We start from the raw sequence: 22,811 nt of genomic DNA, 5'->3' as shown, positions 1-22,811 counted from the left end.
ATCCCCCGCTGCAAACATGAGATAGGAGAAAGGCCCCTTTAGCACCTCTTTCCAAGAGATAGGAGTATCACTCATTCTTTGCTCAATAAGGAAGTTTAAACACATATTGCTTTAATTAGAAAAGCATCGATCATTAGTGATGCTCTCCCGAGAATCTCCTATGAGAGCAACAAAGAAATCATGAAATACTATTTTTGTAAAACAAGCAATAATCAATCGTGATATTCCACGACGTGAATCACACTCTTACCGGAAAATCATGACTGAGAGACTTCTTAAGCATGGTCGACTAGCTTTCGTTTTTGTCTCCATAAATCTAGTGCAGTCTTGTGCCGGGATTGAATCGCAATTCCATTGTCACAAGAAGATATGCCATGTTATTTAGATGAAAAGAAGAGAGTGGAACAATTAGGTGTGTATACTGAAGATTGTGGTCTCAACTGTGAGCGCATGCAGTCATACCGGCCCTAGGAGGCTGGCATATGGAGTTACCAATCGGTTAGAAAATCATCCCTTCATATGTCAAAATGACCACTGTAAGTTCCATTTTCCTTCTATGCCATTTTTGACGGTCATTGCGGCTCGGTAACAAGATCATACTTAAAAAATCACGCATTGAAATTATTCTTTCAATATTTTGAGCTCCCACAACCATTATACATAATTTAATCATTTTTAAAGGATGTAAACCCTTCCCATTGCAAAGCCTTTCTGCTAGCTTACCAAACCCTCACTAACTAAAGTAGCATCATCAATTACTATGGGACAACCACATTAATTGTTTTAATTTTCGTACATCCATTGTAAATCGTTAATGCTGGATTTCGAGATTTTAAATCCTTAGAAGACAAGTTTCAAAAGCTTTAGAGTAAATAGAAAGGGCCTTTTAGCACCTCTTTCCAAGAGATAGGAGTATCGTTCACTCTTTGCTCAATAAGAAAGTGGAAACACATATTCCTTTAATTAGAAAAGCATAGATCATTAGTGATGTTCTCTTGAGAATCTCTTGTGAGAACAACAAAGAAAACATGAAATATTGTTTTTGTCAGACAAGCATGAATTAATCGTGATATTCTACAAGGAGAATCATACGCTTATCGGAAAACCATGACTGAGAGTCTTCTTAAGCATGGTCGGCTGGATTTCGTTTTGTCTCCGTCAATCTAGTGCTGTGTTGTGTCGGAATGGAATCGCAATTCCATTGTCAGAAGAAGATATGCCATGTTATTTAGATGAGAAGAAGAGAGTGGAAGAATTAGGTGTGTATACTGAAGATGGGCATCTCAACTATGAGCTAGCGGTCATGCAGGCCGTAGGAGGCTGGCATATGAAGTTACCAATCAGTTAGAAAATCATCCCTTCTTAGAAAAAAAGAAGCGAGACAAATGGTGTTCTACGAAGATGATGAGTTTATGATTATCGGATGAGTTTATGATAATTATCGGATGTGCTGGGATTTGGCATGTGGCATCAAATCAAGAAGTTGTCGGTGTTGCGATTACCTATGGGTGATAATTTTACTGCTAATAATCACGCCGAGTCTTTTACGGGTTATGTTGCCCGTGATTATGGTGTGGGGTGTTGTCTGATTGCATAAAGGGTGTTGTCTGATTGCATAAAGGGAATTAGAATGTGAAATTACATATATATATTTTTTTATTATTATTGTGTTCGTGGTAAAGTCTATTTGTAAGGCTGCTTCATATGAGTTGGAAAAAGTAGCGTATAATTTTGTAGTGGAATCGATTCTACCATGAAAGATTATAGCACCTAAATGTTTTTTTTTGTCTCTCTGTGTGTCCTATCCATTGTTGTTTGAATACATATACATCTATTGGCATGTTAATATCTGTATAACATAGCATATGTATATATGGGTTTTAATGGATTGGTGCTGATAAGTTTGGTGTGAACCTCTAGTCATTAGTATATATAGTTACATCAATACCTTTACAGATTAATATCTTTGAAATGAGTTTTCTCATGCTAGTTTGGTTGTTTCAGTTGCAGACCTACTATCTTGTTTATCTTACTAGACGTGATATATAAAGTAAATCTTGCTTAATTTGAATCTATCTCGTGATATATAAAGTAATGCATACATATTCAGCTTTTAGTACATTGTAATTTGTCTAGATAGTCTGAAAACCTTACCACCCCCAACCCCCACCCCGCGCGCACGACAAAATTCAACCGAAACATGAGACAGAGAAGTTTGACATAGACATCGGAATTCTCACGCAAAGCAAACTAAGATGAACGCATCGTATGTCAAAATGACCACTCCCAGTTCCATTTTTCTTCCATGCCATTTTTGATGGCCATTACGGTTCCGTAACAACATCATACTTGAAAAATCACGCCATGAAATTATTCTTTCAAGATTATGAGCTCCCACAATCATCGTACAAAAGGTTATCATTTTTAAAGGATGTAAAACATTCCCATTACAAAGCCTTTCTATTAGCTGACCAAACCCTCACTAACTAAAGTAGCGTCATCAATTACTATGGGACAACCGCATTAACTGTTTTCGTACATAAATTTTAAATCGTTAATGCCGGTTTTCGAGATTTAAAACCCTTAGAATACAACTTTCACAAGCTTTTGATTAAAGAGAAATGGCGTTTAGCACCTCTTTCCGGAAAATGGTGTTGAGCGACGATGATGAGTTTATGATTATCAGATGTGCTGGGATTTGGGATGTGGTATGAAATCAAGAAGCTGTCGGTGTTGCGAATTCATATGGGTGATAATTTTACTGCTATTGTGGTTTTGTTTTGATAATAATCAGGTAGAGTCTGTTAAAGGTTCGGTTTGCCTGTGATTACGGTGCAGGGTATTGTCTGATTGCATAAAGGGAATTAGAATGTGAAAATACATAATTTTTTTTTTATTGTGTTTGTGGTGAAGTCTATTTGTAGGGCTGCTTCATATGAGTAGGAAAAAGTAGTCTAAAATTTAGTAGTGGAATTGATTCTATCATGAAAGATTATACCACTGAATGGGTTTTGTGTGTCTTTGTGTGTCATATCAGTTGTTGTTTGAATCCATATACATCTAAAGGTATGTTAATATGTGTATAACGTAATATATCTGTATATGGGTTTGAATGGATAGTGGTGTTGATAAGTTTGGTGTGAACCTCTAGTCATTAGTATATATAGTTACATCAATAATTTTACAGATTAAAATATCCACAAAACACAGAAACAGAAATAGTATTTGATGTTTTAAAAGGAGAGCTAGATTAACATCACTCTGTCCAGGTAATATCCAAATCTCCCCAGTTATCCTCGGATACCCCTAAGGCCTTCCACACTGCTTTGGAAGCATCAACAATATTATTAGGGCAAGGGGGTTGATAGTCATGATCATCATCGCACCCCATAGTAGAGTCACACTCATCCACAACCATTGCCTTTACACTCCTCCCATTTCCATTGATGGTAATATACTTGTGGCACCTATCCCCTCCCTTGTACCATCCAGTTGACAGCGCCACAACTGGTGTGTCATCAGAGTGGTATTGGTTGTCACACTCCGACGGACCACCACCATCACCTCCCTTTTGGAAACTGTTTATTGTCAGTGTTGCTTTAGTATCGCCTGTCACTGGAGGCGAGCATGTATACGTGGTGTAAAACTTACCTTGGACACAACAATCCGAGTTGTTCTCACGGTTGCATTCTCCTGGAGGCGGTTTTCTTCCCCGGATACCACCACTTGGTTTGCATGTCTGAGCATTGATCTCCAATGAAGTTGTTGCCAGGAGAACCAAGAACAGAAAAAAACCCAAATTCTTCATTGCCTTTTAAATGTTGCTAGTTACTGTTTACAATGCTGTTGGATGAGTAGCAAGGCAAATGGGTTGTGCTAATATAGCCTTTTGCTTAACAAAGAGCCAAGATAATAGTCAACTCTGTTGTATTTTTTTTTTCAACTGAATGTTGTTCTACGCCAATAAAACATCCTTTGGATATTCACTTTCCCATTTAAGAAAACCAAGTTATTTTTAGTGCACGGACATACTACAATATTGTCCATTATGCTAGCTGCATGTTGTGTGTAATTTTGTCTCATTGTTGATTTATAAAGTATATCTAAAATTACAGCGACTATTATTTTATTTGCGGAAAATATTTTCCATTGATTCTGTAAAAATAATAGTTTCAAAATTTTACCAATCTAGCCGCATATTTGTCTTTTATATTAAACATGCAGGTAAAATCATGTTAGTATATATGATACTCCATATTGCTTAATTAGTACGTAACATTACTCATCATTCCACATAATTAACCATGACCTTATCATATTACGTTTTAACCTGGCCTTTGGTTCTTGCATCAAAGAAAATGTACTATATATCAAGCTGTACATATACATTTGGTACAAATATAGAAATACTGACATTAAGAGTCCTTTGGCTAGTATTCCACAGTTAATGTTCCACGCACGTAGGCTTTGATGCGGGTTGACACTTGCCGTTGAGATGGTGCGGTTTACTATTCAGTTTTCAATATTTGAAAATTTGATTCCAACTTGTTAGTTATCTTGTAATTATATTTTCTATCTCTATCATCTACGTTTGTTCTAGCAAATTTATAGATCTGAGTGTCTTTAAATATCACGGGCCGACACTAACTTAATACATAAAAACAGTGTATATAATTATCCTAATACTATTTCACCTTACGGTACACCATTTTTTGAACTAAAAATGTATCCCATAGTAAGTTCCCTTTTTTAGATTTATATGGATTGTCAAAAATATCCTATGAGTTATTAGCTTTCAATATATCTATTTACAATTTTTGGTTATATAAGCTTAATAAAATATTTTATAACAAAAATATAACCAACCACATTATTAATTCAAATTATGTTAATCTTTTAAAATGACAATTGCTAAATAAAATAATTATATTCGAAAAATAAAGATAAGTTGGTGATGAGTGAGACACAAATAAATTATATTAATTTGTTTTAGAACGACATTGGATATATGGAAGAATTGTGTCGGGGTGAAGAACAAAATTGTCGCCAACGAATTGTTGTGGGTGCCATGGTAGGAGTAGTGTTGGTAGTGAATCTCATAATAAAATAAAAGATAATAAGAATTAGAAAAATACAAAATAATCTGTTAAGGACAATATACTATTTTAATGTCGGGTGGGAACGTATAGTGGTATAATAGAATATCAAAAAGATAGTCCAGGTGCAAAGGATAAAAAACATAATAGATATGAATAGATTACAAAAATAGAAATTTTGACCAAACCAATTAATATAATCTACTAAAATTTGAATACATGTTTATTTGGCATGGTTATTTAATACACACATGAGACCATTAACTATATACGCATGGTACACTCGAAAGCGTTAACTTATATAGACATACTTTCGCTGATCTACACTCCTACAATAAATTCTAACTTATTTAAATTTTGTTTAATATGATACAGACCCCTAAATTGAATCATAAAATTCTGACATGAAAGCCATGTTTTTTTTTTCAAATTTCAAAATTAATATTCCAACTATCTTGTCTGAAATTTAGGAATACTTTTCAGGAGTTTATGTTCCGGTGTGATTCTCGATTTATTCAAATTTCGTTAAACTGATTATGTTTAAATTTCATTATCAATTCCCAACTATCCATGTGTGAATTTTGTTAATACCCTACAATACGTCAAGTTCCGTTTTTATTTTTGATTAATTCATAAGAATAAACTATATTTGACTGAATATGGTCGTGGCTCTTCTCTCTTTGTATGAGTATTTTAGTAGTAGTTTTTACTGGATTTAAGTTGTAGGCTGCTGTTTGAGGGTGAAGAACACTTCTGTGTTATTTTCTATAAAACAAAATGAACTTAAGGGTAATTCATTAAAAATAGGCAAACAAGTTTTCTATTTTAAATTGGATTGAATGTTTATATAATTAGACGATAGAACAATTAAGTTAGGTTATAGAGATCATATGTATAATTGTTAAAAGATGTATTTTAATCTTTATGGTTTCATGATGGAAGGCTTGTTGTGGAGAGCATTTGATACATTCCAGTTGAATGTTAGATAATTTTGTTTAATTGAGCCTCAACACTGTGAAACCTTAGAAATAATGGGATCTCCCTTGGTTAGTTATTTTTACAAACACAATTGATATCTTTGAAATGAGTTTACACATGTTAGTTTGGTTGTTTCAGTTGCATACCTACTATCTTGTTTAGCCTACTAGACATGATATATAAAGTCAGTCTTGCGTGATTTGCATGTATCTCGTAGACGAATGCATACATATTCACTCTTTTATACATTGTAGGCTGTATACACCGTCTTAAAACCATACTCCCCCCACGGAGAATGATTCAACCCAAACAAGAGATCAAGAAGTCTCACAAAGACATGGGAACCCTCATGAAAAGCGAACGAAGATGAACGCATCATATGTCAAAATGACCACTCAAAGTTCCATTTTCCTTCTATGTCCTTTTTGACGGCCATTGCGGCTCCGTAACAGCATCATACTTGAAAAATCATGCCATGAAATTATTCTTTTAAGATTATAATCATTATGCATAATTTAACCATTTTTAAAGGATGTAAAACCTTCCCATTGCAAAGCCTTTCTACTAGCCGACCAAACCCTCACTAACTAAAGCAACATTATCAATTACTATAGGACAATCATATTAACTGTTTTCATCCTTGTACATCAACTGTAAATCGTTAATGTCAGTTTTGAGATTTTAAACCCTTTGAATATAACTTTCTCAAGCTTTAGAGTAAAGAGAAAGGCCCCTTTAGCACCTCTTTCCAAGAGATAGGAGTATCACTCATTCTTTGCTCAATAAGGAAGTTTAAACACATATTGCGTTAACTAGAAAAAGCATCGATCATTAGTGATGCTCTCCCGAGAATCTCCTGTGAGAACAACAAAGAAATCATGAAATACTATTTTTGTAACACAAGCAATAATCAATCGTGATATTCCACGACGTGAATCACACTCTTACCGGAAAATCATGACTGAGAGACTTCTTAAGCATGGTCGACTAGCTTTCGTTTTTGTCTACATAAATCTAGTGCAGTCTTGTGTCGGGATTGAATCGCAATTCCATTGTCACAAGAAGATATGCCATGTTATTAAGATGAAAAGAAGAGAGTGGAACAATTAGGTGTGTATACTGAAGATTGTGGTCTCAACTGTGAGCGCATGCAGTCATACCGGCCCTAGGAGGCTGGCATATGGAGTTACCAATCGGTTAGAAAATCATCCCTTCATATGTCAAAATGACCACTGTAAGTTCCATTTTCCTTCTATCCCATTTTTGACGGTCATTGCGGCTCGGTAACAAGATCATACTTAAAAAATCACGCATTGAAATTATTCTTTCAATATTTTGAGCTCCCACAACCATTATACATAATTTAATCATTTTTAAAGGATGTAAACCCTTCCCATTGCAAAGCCTTTCTGCTAGCCTACCAAACCCTCACTAACTAAAGTAGCATCATCAATTACTATGGGACAACCACATTAATTGTTTTAATTTTCGTACATCCATTGTAAATCGTTAATGCTGGATTTCGAGATTTTAAACCCTTAGAAGACAACTTTCAAAAGCTTTAGAGTAAATAGAAAGGGCCTTTTAGCACCTCTTTCCAAGAGATAGGAGTATCGTTCACTCTTTGCTCAATAAGAAAGTGGAAACACATATTCCTTTAATTAGAAAAGCATAGATCATTAGTGATGTTCTCTTGAGAATCTCTTGTGAGAACAACAAAGAAAACATGAAATACTGTTTTTGTAAGACAAGCATGAATTAATCGTGATATTCTACAAGGAGAATCATACGCTTATCGGAAAACCATGACTGAGAGTCTTCTTAAGCATGGTCGGCTGGATTTCGTTTTGTCTCCGTCAATCTAGTGCTGTGTTGTGTCGGAATGGAATCGCAATTCCATTGTCAGAAGAAGATATGCCATGTTATTTAGATGAGAAGAAGAGAGTGGAAGAATTAGGTGTGTATACTGAAGATGGGCATCTCAACTATGAGCTAGCGGTCATGCAGGCCGTAGGAGGCTGGCATATGAAGTTACCAATCAGTTAGAAAATCATCCCTTCTTAGAAAAAAAGAAGCGAGACAAATGGTGTTCTACGAAGATGATGAGTTTATGATTATCGGATGAGTTTATGATAATTATCGGATGTGCTGGGATTTGGCATGTGGCATCAAATCATGAAGTTGTCGGTGTTGCGATTACCTATGGGTGATAATTTTACTGCTAATAATCACGCCGAGTCTTTTACGGGTTATGTTGCCCGTGATTATGGTGCGGGGTGTTGTCTGATTGCATAAAGGGAATTAGAATGTGAAATTACATATATATATATTTTTATTATTATTGTGTTCGTGGTAAAGTCTATTTGTAAGGCTGCTTAATATGAGTTGGAAAAAGTAGCATATAATTTTGTAGTGGAATCGATTCTACCATGAAAGATTATAGCACTTAAATGTTTTTTTTGTCTCTCTGTGTGTCCTATCCATTGTTGTTTGAATACATATACATCTATTGGCATGTTAATATCTGTATAACATAGCATATGTATATATGGGTTTTAATGGATTGGTGCTGATAAGTTTGGTGTGAACCTCTAGTCATTAGTATATATAGTTACATCAATACCTTTACAGATTAATATCTTTGAAATGAGTTTTCTCATGCTAGTTTGGTTGTTTCAGTTGCAGACCTACTATCTTGTTTATCTTACTAGACGTGATATATAAAGTAAATCTTGCTTAATTTGAATCTATCTCGTGATATATAAAGTAATGCATACATATTCAGCTTTTAGTACATTGTAATTTGTCTAGATAGTCTGAAAACCTTACCACCCCCAACCCCCACCCCGCGCGCACGACAAAATTCAACCGAAACATGAGACAGAGAAGTTTCACATAGACATCGGAATTCTCACGCAAAGCAAACTAAGATGAACGCATCGTATGTCAAAATGACCACTCCCAGTTCCATTTTTCTTCCATGCCATTTTTGATGGCCATTACGGTTCCGTAACAACATCATACTTGAAAAATCACGCCATGAAATTATTCTTTCAAGATTATGAGCTCCCACAATCATCGTACAAAAGGTTATCATTTTTAAAGGATGTAAAACATTCCCATTACAAAGCCTTTCTATTAGCTGACCAAACCCTCACTAACTAAAGTAGCGTCATCAATTACTATGGGACAACCGCATTAACTGTTTTCGTACATAAATTTTAAATCGTTAATGCCGGTTTTCGAGATTTAAAACCCTTAGAATACAACTTTCACAAGCTTTTGATTAAAGAGAAATGGCGTTTAGCACCTCTTTCCGGAAAATGGTGTTGAGCGACGATGATGAGTTTATGATTATCAGATGTGCTGGGATTTGGGATGTGGTATCAAATCAAGAAGCTGTCGGTGTTGCGAATTCATATGGGTGATAATTTTACTGCTATTGTGGTTTTGTTTTGATAATAATCAGGTAGAGTCTGTTAAAGGTTCGGTTTGCCTGTGATTACGGTGCAGGGTATTGTCTGATTGCATAAAGGGAATTAGAATGTGTAAATACATAATTTTTTTTTTATTGTGTTTGTGGTGAAGTCTATTTGTAGGGCTGCTTCATATGAGTAGGAAAAAGTAGTCTAAAATTTAGTAGTGGAATTGATTCTATCATACTGAATGGGTTTTGTGTGTCTTTGTGTGTCATATCAGTTGTTGTTTGAATCCATATACATCTAAAGGTATGTTAATATGTGTATAACGTAATATATCTGTATATGGGTTTGAATGGATAGTGGTGTTGATAAGTTTGGTGTGAACCTCTAGTCATTAGTATATATAGTTACATCAATAATTTTACAGATTAAAATATCCACAAAACACAGAAACAGAAATAGTATTTGATGTTTTAAAAGGAGAGCTAGATTAACATCACTCTGTCCAGGTAATATCCAAATCTCCCCAGTTATCCTCGGATACCCCTAAGGCCTTCCACACTGCTTTGGAAGCATCAACAATATTATTAGGGCAAGGGGGTTGATAGTCATGATCATCATCGCACCCCATAGTAGAGTCACACTCATCCACAACCATTGCCTTTACACTCCTCCCATTTCCATTGATGGTAATATACTTGTGGCACCTATCCCCTCCCTTGTACCATCCAGTTGACAGCGCCACAACTGGTGTGTCATCAGAGTGGTATTGGTTGTCACACTCCGACGGACCACCACCATCACCTCCCTTTTGGAAACTGTTTATTGTCAGTGTTGCTTTAGTATCGCCTGTCACTGGAGGCGAGCATGTATACGTGGTGTAAAACTTACCTTGGACACAACAATCCGAGTTGTTCTCACGGTTGCATTCTCCTGGAGGCGGTTTTCTTCCCCGGATACCACCACTTGGTTTGCATGTCTGAGCATTGATCTCCAATGAAGTTGTTGCCAGGAGAACCAAGAACAGAAAAAAACCCAAATTCTTCATTGCCTTTTAGATGTTGCTAGTTACTGTTTACAATGCTGTTGGATGAGTAGCAAGGCAAATGGGTTGTGCTAATATAGCCTTTTGCTTAACAAAGAGCCAAGATAATAGTCAACTCTGTTGTATTTTTTTTTTCAACTGAATGTTGTTCTACGCCAATAAAACATCCTTTGGATATTCACTTTCCCATTTAAGAAAACCAAGTTATTTTTAGTGCACGGACATACTACAATATTGTCCATTATGCTAGCTGCATGTTGTGTGTAATTTTGTCTCATTGTTGATTTATAAAGTATATCTAAAATTACAGCGACTATTATTTTATTTGGGGAAAATATTTTCCATTGATTCTGTAAAAATAATAGTTTCAAAATTTTACCAATCTAGCCGCATATTTGTCTTTTATATTAAACATGCAGGTAAAATCATGTTAGTATATATGATACTCCATATTGCTTAATTAGTACGTAACATTACTCATCATTCCACATAATTAACCATGACCTTATCATATTACGTTTTAACCTGGCCTTTGGTTCTTGCATCAAAGAAAATGTACTATATATCAAGCTGTACATATACATTTGGTACAAATATAGAAATACTGACATTAAGAGTCCTTTGGCTAGTATTCCACAGTTAATGTTCCACGCACGTAGACTTTGATGCGGGTTGACACTTGCCGTTGAGATGGTGCGGTTTACTATTCAGTTTTCAATATTTGAAAATTTGATTCCAACTTGTTAGTTATCTTGTAATTATATTTTCTATCTCTATCATCTACGTTTGTTCTAGCAAATTTATAGATCTGAGTGTCTTTAAATATCACGGGCCGACACTAACTTAATACATAAAAACAGTGTATATAATTATCCTAATACTATTTCACCTTACGGTACACCATTTTTTGAACTAAAAATGTATCCCATAGTAAGTTCCCTTTTTTAGATTTATATGGATTGTCAAAAATATCCTATGAGTTATTAGCTTTCAATATATCTATTTACAATTTTTGGTTATATAAGCTTAATAAAATATTTTATAACAAAAATACAACCAACCACATTATTAATTCAAATTATGTTAATCTTTTAAAATGACAATTGCTAAATAAAATAATTATATTCGAAAAATAAAGATAAGTTGGTGATGAGTGAGACACAAATAAATTATTTTAATTTGTTTTAGAACGACATTGGATATATGGAAGAATTGTGTCGGGGTGAAGAACAAAATTGTCGCCAACGAATTGTTGTGGGTGCCATAGTGGGAGTAGGGTTGGTAGTGAATCTCATAATAAAATAAAAGATAATAAGAATTAGAAAAATACAAAATAATCTGTTAAGGACAATATACTATTTTAATGTCGGGTAGGAACGTATAGTGGTATAATAGAATATCAAAAAGATAGTCCAGGTGCAAAGGATAAAAAACATAATAGATATGAATAGATTACAAAAATAGAAATTTTGACCAAACCAATTAATATAATCTACTAAAATTTGAATACATGTTTATTTGGCATGGTTATTTAATACACAATGAGACCATTAACTATATACGCATGGTACACTCGAAAGCGTTAACTTATATAGACATACTTTCGCTGATCTACACTCCTACAATAAATTCTAACTTATTTAAATTTTGTTTAATATGATACAGACCCCTAAATTGAATCATAAAATTCTGACATGAAAGCCATGTTTTTTTTTTTCAAATTTCAAAATTAATATTCCAACTATCTTGTCTGAAATTTAGGAATACTTTTCAGGAGTTTATGTTCCGGTGTGATTCTCGATTTATTCAAATTTCGTTAAACTGATTATGTTTAAATTTCATTATCAATTCCCAACTATCCATGTGTGAATTTTGTTAATACCCTACAATACGTCAAGTTCCGTTTTTATTTTTGATTAATTCATAAGAATAAACTATATTTGACTGAATATGGTCGTGGCTCTTCTCTCTTTGTATGAGTATTTTAGTAGTAGTTTTTACTGGATTTAAGTTGTAGGCTGCTGTTTGAGGGTGAAGAACACTTCTGTGTTATTTTCTATAAAACAAAATGAACTTAAGGGTAATTCATTAAAAATAGGCAAACAAGTTTTCTATTTTAAATTGGATTGAATGTTTATATAATTAGACGATAGAACAATTAAGTTAGGTTATAGAGATCATATGTATAATTGTTAAAAGATGTATTTTAATCTTTATGGTTTCATGATGGAAGGCTTGTTGTGGAGAGCATTTGATACATTCCAGTTGAATGTTAGATAATTTTGTTTAATTGAGCCTCAACACTGTGAAACCTTAGAAATAATGGGATCTCCCTTGGTTAGTTATTTTTACAAACACAATTGATATCTTTGAAATGAGTTTACACATGTTAGTTTGGTTGTTTCAGTTGCATACCTACTATCTTGTTTAGCCTACTAGACATGATATATAAAGTCAGTCTTGCGTGATTTGCATGTATCTCGTAGACGAATGCATACATATTCACTCTTTTATACATTGTAGGCTGTATACACCGTCTTAAAACCATACTCCCCCCACGGAGAATGATTCAACCCAAACAAGAGATCAAGAAGTCTCACAAAGACATGGGAACCCTCATGAAAAGCGAACGAAGATGAACGCATCATATGTCAAAATGACCACTCAAAGTTCCATTTTCCTTCTATGTCCTTTTTGACGGCCATTGCGGCTCCGTAACAGCATCATACTTGAAAAATCATGCCATGAAATTATTCTTTTAAGATTATAATCATTATGCATAATTTAACCATTTTTAAAGGATGTAAAACCTTCCCATTGCAAAGCCTTTCTACTAGCCGACCAAACCCTCACTAACTAAAGCAACATTATCAATTACTATAGGACAATCATATTAACTGTTTTCATCCTTGTACATCAACTTTAATCGTTAATGTCAGTTTTGAGATTTTAAACCCTTTGAATATAACTTTCTCAAGCTTTAGAGTAAAGAGAAAGGCCCCTTTAGCACCTCTTTCCAAGAGATAGGAGTATCACTCATTCTTTGCTCAATAAGGAAGTTTAAACACATATTGCGTTAACTAGAAAAAGCATCGATCATTAGTGATGCTCTCCCGAGAATCTCCTGTGAGAACAACAAAGAAATCATGAAATACTATTTTTGTAAAACAAGCAATAATCAATCGTGATATTCCACGACGTGAATCACACGCTTACCGGAAAATCATGACTGAGAGACTTCTTAAGCATGGTCGACTAGCTTTCGTTTTTGTCTCCATAAATCTAGTGCAGTCTTGTGTCGGGATTGAATCGCAATTCCATTGTCGCAAGAAGATATGCCATGTTATTTAGATGAAAAGAAGAGAATGGAACAATTAGGTGTGTATACTGAAGATTGTGGTCTCAACTGTGAGCGCAGGCAGTCATACCGGCCCTAGGAGGCTGGCATATGGAGTTACCAATCGGTTAGAAAATCATCCCTTCATATGTCTAAATGACCACTGTAAGTTCCATTTTCCTTCTATGACATTTTTGACGGTTATTGCGGCTCGGTAACAAGATCATACTTAAAAAATCACGCATTGAAATTATTCTTTCAATATTTTGAGCTCCCACAACCATTATACATAATTTAATCATTTTTAAAGGATGTAAACCCTTCCCATTGCAAAGCCTTTCTGCTAGCTTACCAAACCCTCACTAACTAAAGTAGCATCATCAATTACTATGGGACAACCACATTAATTGTTTTAGTTTTCGTACATCCATTGTAAATCGTTAATGCTGGATTTCGAGATTTTAAACCCTTAGAAGACAACTTTCAAAAGCTTTAGAGTAAATAGAAAGGGCCTTTTAGCACCTCTTTCCAAGAGATAGGAGTATCGTTCACTCTTTGCTCAATAAGAAAGTGGAAACACATATTCCTTTAATTAGAAAAGCATAGATCATTAGTGATGTTCTCTTGAGAATCTCTTGTGAGAACAACAAAGAAAACATGAAATACTGTTTTTGTAAGACAAGCATGAATTAATCGTGATATTCTACAAGGAGAATCATACGCTTATCGGAAAACCATGACTGAGAGTCTTCTTAAGCATGGTCGGCTGGATTTCGTTTTGTCTCCGTCAATCTAGTGCTGTGTTGTGTCGGAATGGAATCGCAATTCCATTGTCAGAAGAAGATATGCCATGTTATTTAGATGAGAAGAAGAGAGTGGAAGAATTAGGTGTGTATACTGAAGATTGGCATCTCAACTATGAGCTAGCGGTCATGCAGGCCGTAGGAGGCTGGCATATGACGTTACCAATCAGTTAGAAAATCATCCCTTCTTAGAAAAAAAGAAGCGAGACAAATGGTGTTCTACGAAGATGATGAGTTTATGATTATCGGATGAGTTTATGATAATTATCGGATGTGCTGGGATTTGGCATGTGGCATCAAATCATGAAGTTGTCGGTGTTGCGATTACCTATGGGTGATAATTTTACTGCTAATAATCACGCCGAGTCTTTTACGGGTTATGTTGCCCGTGATTATGGTGCGGGGTGTTGTCTGATTGCATAAAGGGAATTAGAATGTGAAATTACATATATATATTTTTTTATTATTATTGTGTTCGTGGTAAAGTCTATTTGTAAGGCTGCTTAATATGAGTTGGAAAAAGTAGCATATAATTTTGTAGTGTAATCGATTCTACCATGAAAGATTATAGCACTTAAATGTTTTTTTTGTCTCTCTGTGTGTCCTATCCATTGTTGTTTGAATACATATACATCTATTGGCATGTTAATATCTGTATAACATAGCATATGTATATATGGGTTTTAATGGATTGGTGCTGATAAGTTTGGTGTGAACCTCTAGTCATTAGTATATATAGTTACATCAATACCTTTACAGATTAATATCTTTGAAATGAGTTTTCTCATGCTAGTTTGGTTGTTTCAGTTGCAGACCTACTATCTTGTTTATCTTACTAGACGTGATATATAAAGTAAATCTTGCTTAATTTGAATCTATCTCGTGATATATAAAGTAATGCATACATATTCAGCTTTTAGTACATTGTAATTTGTCTAGATAGTCTGAAAACCTTACCACCCCCAACCCCCACCCCGCGCGCACGACAAAATTCAACCGAAACATGAGACAGAGAAGTTTCACATAGACATCGGAATTCTCACGCAAAGCAAACTAAGATGAACGCATCGTATGTCAAAATGACCACTCCCAGTTCCATTTTTCTTCCATGCCATTTTTGATGGCCATTACGGTTCCGTAACAACATCATACTTGAAAAATCACGCCATGAAATTATTCTTTCAAGATTATGAGCTCCCACAATCATCGTACAAAAGGTTATCATTTTTAAAGGATGTAAAACATTCCCATTACAAAGCCTTTCTATTAGCTGACCAAACCCTCACTAACTAAAGTAGCGTCATCAATTACTATGGGACAACCGCATTAACTGTTTTCGTACATAAATTTTAAATCGTTAATGCCGGTTTTCGAGATTTAAAACCCTTAGAATACAACTTTCACAAGCTTTTGATTAAAGAGAAATGGCGTTTAGCACCTCTTTCCGGAAAATGGTGTTGAGGGACGATGATGAGTTTATGATTATCAGATGTGCTGGGATTTGGGATGTGGTATCAAATCAAGAAGCTGTCGGTGTTGCGAATTCATATGGGTGATAATTTTACTGCTATTGTGGTTTTGTTTTGATAATAATCAGGTAGAGTCTGTTAAAGGTTCGGTTTGCCTGTGATTACGGTGCAGGGTATTGTCTGATTGCATAAAGGGAATTAGAATGTGAAAATACATAATTTTTTTTTATTGTGTTTGTGGTGAAGTCTATTTGTAGGGCTGCTTCATATGAGTAGGAAAAAGTAGTCTAAAATTTAGTAGTGGAATTGATTCTATCATGAAAGATTATACCACTGAATGGGTTTTGTGTGTCTTTGTGTGTCATATCAGTTGTTGTTTGAATCCATATACATCTAAAGGTATGTTAATATGTGTATAACGTAATATATCTGTATATGGGTTTGAATGGATAGTGGTGTTGATAAGTTTGGTGTGAACCTCTAGTCATTAGTATATATAGTTACATCAATAATTTTACAGATTAAAATATCCACAAAACACAGAAACAGAAATAGTATTTGATGTTTTAAAAGGAGAGCTAGATTAACATCACTCTGTCCAGGTAATATCCAAATCTCCCCAGTTATCCTCGGATACCCCTAAGACCTTCCACACTGCTTTGGAAGCATCAACAATATTATTAGGGCAAGGGGGTTGATAGTCATGATCATCATCGCACCCCATAGTAGAGTCACACTCATCCACAACCATTGCCTTTACACTCCTCCCATTTCCATTGATGGTAATATACTTGTGGCACCTATCCCCTCCCTTGTACCATCCAGTTGACAGCGCCACAACTGGTGTGTCATCAGAGTGGTATTGGTTGTCACACTCCGACGGACCACCACCATCACCTCCCTTTTGGAAACTGTTTATTGTCAGTGTTGCTTTAGTATCGCCTGTCACTGGAGGCGAGCATGTATACGTGGTGTAAAACTTACCTTGGACACAACAATCCGAGTTGTTCTCACGGTTGCATTCTCCTGGAGGCGGTTTTCTTCCCCGGATACCACCACTTGGTTTGCATGTCTGAGCATTGATCTCCAATGAAGTTGTTGCCAGGAGAACCAAGAACAGAAAAAAACCCAAATTCTTCATTGCCTTTTAGATGTTGCTAGTTACTGTTTACAATGCTGTTGGATGAGTAGCAAGGCAAATGGGTTGTGCTAATATAGCCTTTTGCTTAACAAAGAGCCAAGATAATAGTCAACTCTGTTGTATTTTTTTTTTCAACTGAATGTTGTTCTACGCCAATAAAACATCCTTTGGATATTCACTTTCCCATTTAAGAAAACCAAGTTATTTTTAGTGCACGGACATACTACAATATTGTCCATTATGCTAGCTGCATGTTGTGTGTAATTTTGTCTCATTGTTGATTTATAAAGTATATCTAAAATTACAGCGACTATTATTTTATTTGGGGAAAATATTTTCCATTGATTCTGTAAAAATAATAGTTTCAAAATTTTACCAATCTAGCCGCATATTTGTCTTTTATATTAAACATGCAGGTAAAATCATGTTAGTATATATGATACTCCATATTGCTTAATTAGTACGTAACATTACTCATCATTCCACATAATTAACCATGACCTTATCATATTACGTTTTAACCTGGCCTTTGGTTCTTGCATCAAAGAAAATGTACTATATATCAAGCTGTACATATACATTTGGTACAAATATAGAAATACTGACATTAAGAGTCCTTTGGCTAGTATTCCACAGTTAATGTTCCACGCACGTAGGCTTTGATGCGGGTTGACACTTGCCGTTGAGATGGTGCGGTTTACTATTCAGTTTTCAATATTTGAAAATTTGATTCCAACTTGTTAGTTATCTTGTAATTATATTTTCTATCTCTATCATCTACGTTTGTTCTAGCAAATTTATAGATCTGAGTGTCTTTAAATATCACGGGCCGACACTAACTTAATACATAAAAACAGTGTATATAATTATCCTAATACTATTTCACCTTACGGTACACCATTTTTTGAACTAAAAATGTATCCCATAGTAAGTTCCCTTTTTTAGATTTATATGGATTGTCAAAAATATCCTATGAGTTATTAGCTTTCAATATATCTATTTACAATTTTTGGTTATATAAGCTTAATAAAATATTTTATAACAAAAATACAACCAACCACATTATTAATTCAAATTATGTTAATCTTTTAAAATGACAATTGCTAAATAAAATAATTATATTCGAAAAATAAAGATAAGTTGGTGATGAGTGAGACACAAATAAATTATTTTAATTTGTTTTAGAACGACATTGGATATATGGAAGAATTGTGTCGGGGTGAAGAACAAAATTGTCGCCAACGAATTGTTGTGGGTGCCATAGTGGGAGTAGGGTTGGTAGTGAATCTCATAATAAAATAAAAGATAATAAGAATTAGAAAAATACAAAATAATCTGTTAAGGACAATATACTATTTTAATGTCGGGTAGGAACGTATAGTGGTATAATAGAATATCAAAAAGATAGTCCAGGTGCAAAGGATAAAAAACATAATAGATATGAATAGATTACAAAAATAGAAATTTTGACCAAACCAATTAATATAATCTACTAAAATTTGAATACATGTTTATTTGGCATGGTTATTTAATACACACATGAGACCATTAACTATATACGCATGGTACACTCGAAAGCGTTAACTTATATAGACATACTTTCGCTGATCTACACTCCTACAATAAATTCTAACTTATTTAAATTTTGTTTAATATGATACAGACCCCTAAATTGAATCATAAAATTCTGACATGAAAGCCATGTTTTTTTTTTTCAAATTTCAAAATTAATATTCCAACTATCTTGTCTGAAATTTAAGAATACTTTTCAGGAGTTTATGTTCCGGTGTGATTCTCGATTTATTCAAATTTCGTTAAACTGATTATGTTTAAATTTCATTATCAATTCCCAACTATCCATGTGTGAATTTTGTTAATACCCTACAATACGTCAAGTTCCGTTTTTATTTTTGATTAATTCATAAGAATAAACTATATTTGACTGAATATGGTCGTGGCTCTTCTCTCTTTGTATGAGTATTTTAGTAGTAGTTTTTACTGGATTTAAGTTGTAGGCTGCTGTTTGAGGGTGAAGAACACTTCCGTGTTATTTTCTATAAAACAAAATGAACTTAAGGGTAATTCATTAAAAATAGGCAAACAAGTTTTCTATTTTAAATTGGATTGAAAGTTTATATAATTAGACGATAGAACAATTAAGTTAGGTTATAGAGATCATATGTATAATTGTTAAAAGATGTATTTTAATCTTTATGGTTTCATGATGGAAGGCTTGTTGTGGAGAGCATTTGATACATTCCAGTTGAATGTTAGATAATTTTGTTTAATTGAGCCTCAACACTGTGAAACCATTAGAAATAATGGGATCTCCCTTGGTTAGTTATTTTTACAAACACAATTGATATCTTTGAAATGAGTTTACACATGTTAGTTTGGTTGTTTCAGTTGCATACCTACTATCTTGTTTAGCCTACTAGACATGATATATAGAGTCAGTCTTGCGTGATTTGCATGTATCTCGTAGACGAATGCATACATATTCACTCTTTTATACATTGTAGGCTGTATACACCATCTCAAAACCATACTCCCCCCACGGAGAATGATTCAACCAAAACAAGAGATCAACAAGTCTCACAAAGACATGGGAACCCTCATGAAAAGCGAACTAAGATGAACGCATCATATGTCAAAATGACCACTCAAAGTTCCATTTTCCTTCTATGTCCTTTTTGGCGGCCATTGCGGCTCCGTAACAGCATCATACTTGAAAAATCATGCCATGAAATTATTCTTTCAAGATTATAATCATTATGCATAATTTAACCATTTTTAAAGGATGTAAAACCTTCTCATTGCAAAGCCTTTCTACTGGCCGACCAAACCCTCACTAACTAAAGCAACATTATCAATTACTATAGGACAATCATATTAACTGTTTTCATCCTTGTACATCAACTGTAAATCGTTAATGTCAGTTTTGAGATTTTAAACCCTTTGAATATAACTTTCTCAAGCTTTAGAGTAAGGAGAAAGGCCCCTTTAGCACCTCTTTCCAAGAGATAGGAGTATCACTCATTCCTTGCTCAATAAGGAAGTTTAAACACATATTGCTTTAGTTAGAAAAGCATCGATCATTAGTGATGCTCTCCCGAGAATCTCCTGTGAGAACAACAAAGAAATCATGAAATACTATTTTTGTAAAACAAGCAATAATCAATCGTGATATTCCACGACGTGAATCATACTCTTACCGGAAAATCATGACTGAGAGACTTCTTAAGCATGGTCGACTAGCTTTCGTTTTTGTCTCCATAAATCTAGTGCAGTCTTGTGCCGGGATTGAATCGCAATTCCATTGTCGCAAGAAGATATGCCATGTTATTTAGATGAAAAGAAGAGAGTGGAACAATTAGGTGTGTATACTGAAGATTGTGGTCTCAACTGTGAGCGCATGCAGTCATACCGGCCCTAGGAGGCTGGCGTATGGAGTTACCAATCGGTTAGAAAATCATCCCTTCATATGTCAAAATGACCACTGTAAGTTCCATTTACCTTCTATGCCATTTTTGACGGTCATTGCGGCTCGGTAACAAGATCATACTTAAAAAATCACGCATTGAAATTATTCTTTCAATATTTTGAGCTCCCACAACCATTATACATAATCTAATCATTTTTAAAGGATGTAAACCCTTCCCATTGCAAAGCCTTTCTGCTAGCTTACCAAACCCTCACTAACTAAAGTAGCATCATCAATTACTATGGGACAACCACATTAATTGTTTTAATTTTCGTACATCCATTGTAAATCGTTAATGCTGGATTTCGAGATTTTAAACCCTTAGAAGACAACTTTCAAAAGCTTTAGAGTAAATAGAAAGGGCCTTTTAGCACCTCTTTCCAAGAGATAGGAGTATCGTTCACTCTTTGCTCAATAAGAAAGTGGAAACACATATTCCTTTAATTAGAAAAGCATAGATCATTAGTGATGTTCTCTTGAGAATCTCTTGTGAGAACAACAAAGAAAACATGAAATACTGTTTTTGTAAGACAAGCATGAATTAATCGTGATATTCTACAAGGAGAATCATACGCTTACCGGAAAACCATGACTGAGAGTCTTCTTAAGCATGGTCGGCTGGATTTCGTTTTGTCTCCGTCAATCTAGTGCTGTCTTGTGTCGGAATGGAATCACAATTCCATTGTCAGAAGAAGATATGCCATGTTATTTAGATGAGAAGAAGAGAGTGGAAGAATTAGGTGTGTATACTGAAGATGGGCATCTCAACTATGAGCTAGCGGTCATGCGGGCCGTAGGAGGCTGGCATATGAAGTTACCAATCAGTTAGAAAATCATCCCTTCTTAGAAAAAAAGAAGCGAGACAAATGGTGTTCTACGAAGATGATGAGTTTATGATTATCGGATGAGTTTATGATAATTATCGGATGTGCTGGGATTTGGCATGCGGGGTGTTGTCTGATTGCATAAAGGATGTTGTCTGATTGCATAAAGGGAATTAGAATGTGAAATTACATATACATATTTTTTTATTATTATTGTGTTCGTGGTAAAGTCTATTTGTAAGGCTGCTTCATATGAGTTGGAAAAAGTAGCGTATAATTTTGTAGTGGAATCGATTCTACCATGAAAGATTATAGCACTTAAATGTTTTTTTTTGTCTCTCTGTGTGTCCTATCCATTGTTGTTTGAATACATATACATCTATTGGCATGTTAATATCTGTATAACATAGCATATGTATATATGGGTTTTAATGGATTGGTGCTGATAAGTTTGGTGTGAACCTCTAGTCATTAGTATATATAGTTACATCAATACCTTTACAGATTAATATCTTTGAAATGAGTTTTCTCATGCTAGTTTGGTTGTTTCAGTTGCAGACCTACTATCTTGTTTATCTTACTAGACGTGATATATAAAGTAAATCTTGCTTAATTTGAATCTATCTCGTGATATATAAAGTAATGCATACATATTCAGCTTTTAGTACATTGTAATTTGTCTAGATAGTCTGAAAACCTTACCACCCCCAACCCCCACCCCGCGCGCACGACAAAATTCAACCGAAACATGAGACAGAGAAGTTTCACATAGACATCGGAATTCTCACGCAATGCAAACTATGATGAACGCATCGTATGTCAAAATGACCACTCCCAGTTCCATTTTTCTTCTATGCCATTTTTGATGGCCATTACGGTTCCGTAACAACATCATACTTGAAAAATCACGCTATGAAATTATTCTTTCAAGATTATGAGCTCCCACAATCATCGTACAAACGGTTATCATTTTTAAAGGATGTAAAACATTCCCATTACAAAGCCTTTCTACTAGCTGACCAAACCCTCACTAACTAAAGTAGCGTCATCAATTACTATGGGACAACCGCATTAACTGTTTTCGTACATAAATTTTAAATCGTTAATGCCGGTTTTCGAGATTTAAAACCCTTAGAATACAACTTTCACAAGCTTTTGATTAAAGAGAAATGGCGTTTAGCACCTCTTTCCGGAAAATGGTGTTGAGCGACG

The 22,811-nt window shown here is 34.6% G+C and overlaps 3 protein-coding genes across 3 annotated transcripts; all 3 read right to left on the bottom strand.

Moving 5' to 3' along the window:
* Positions 1-3,061: 3,061 nt before the first annotated feature.
* Positions 3,062-3,812, bottom strand: LOC145100164 (kiwellin-1-like). Its single transcript, XM_079037540.1, has one exon. The coding sequence runs from the start codon at positions 3,806-3,808 to the stop codon at positions 3,257-3,259; it is 552 nt and encodes a 183-aa protein (XP_078893666.1). The 5' UTR covers positions 3,809-3,812; the 3' UTR covers positions 3,062-3,256.
* Positions 3,813-9,904: 6,092 nt separating this feature from the next.
* On the bottom strand, positions 9,905-10,574 carry LOC145100163 (kiwellin-1-like). The gene has a single exon (XM_079037539.1). The coding sequence runs from the start codon at positions 10,542-10,544 to the stop codon at positions 9,993-9,995; it is 552 nt and encodes a 183-aa protein (XP_078893665.1). The 5' UTR covers positions 10,545-10,574; the 3' UTR covers positions 9,905-9,992.
* Positions 10,575-16,544: 5,970 nt separating this feature from the next.
* Positions 16,545-17,321, bottom strand: LOC145100162 (kiwellin-1-like). The gene has a single exon (XM_079037538.1). It carries the CDS (start codon positions 17,289-17,291, stop codon positions 16,740-16,742), a length of 552 nt encoding a protein of 183 aa, XP_078893664.1. The 5' UTR covers positions 17,292-17,321; the 3' UTR covers positions 16,545-16,739.
* Positions 17,322-22,811: the final 5,490 nt, after the last annotated feature.

Source organism: Lactuca serriola, chromosome 4 (genome assembly GCF_051521515.1).
Source record: "Lactuca serriola cultivar US96UC23 chromosome 4, Lser_US96UC23_V15, whole genome shotgun sequence".
NCBI classification, from domain to species: Eukaryota; Viridiplantae; Streptophyta; class Magnoliopsida; order Asterales; family Asteraceae; genus Lactuca; species Lactuca serriola.
The sequence above is the reverse complement of the archived record's forward strand: the minus strand, read 5'-3'. Positions and strand labels throughout refer to the sequence as shown.

Excerpts from the sequence above, each read along its gene's own strand:
- LOC145100164 (XM_079037540.1), bottom strand. The coding sequence starts at position 3,808 with ATGAAGAATTTGGGTTTTTTTCTGTTCTTGGTTCTCCTGGCAACAACT.
- LOC145100163 (XM_079037539.1), bottom strand. The coding sequence starts at position 10,544 with ATGAAGAATTTGGGTTTTTTTCTGTTCTTGGTTCTCCTGGCAACAACT.
- LOC145100162 (XM_079037538.1), bottom strand. The coding sequence starts at position 17,291 with ATGAAGAATTTGGGTTTTTTTCTGTTCTTGGTTCTCCTGGCAACAACT.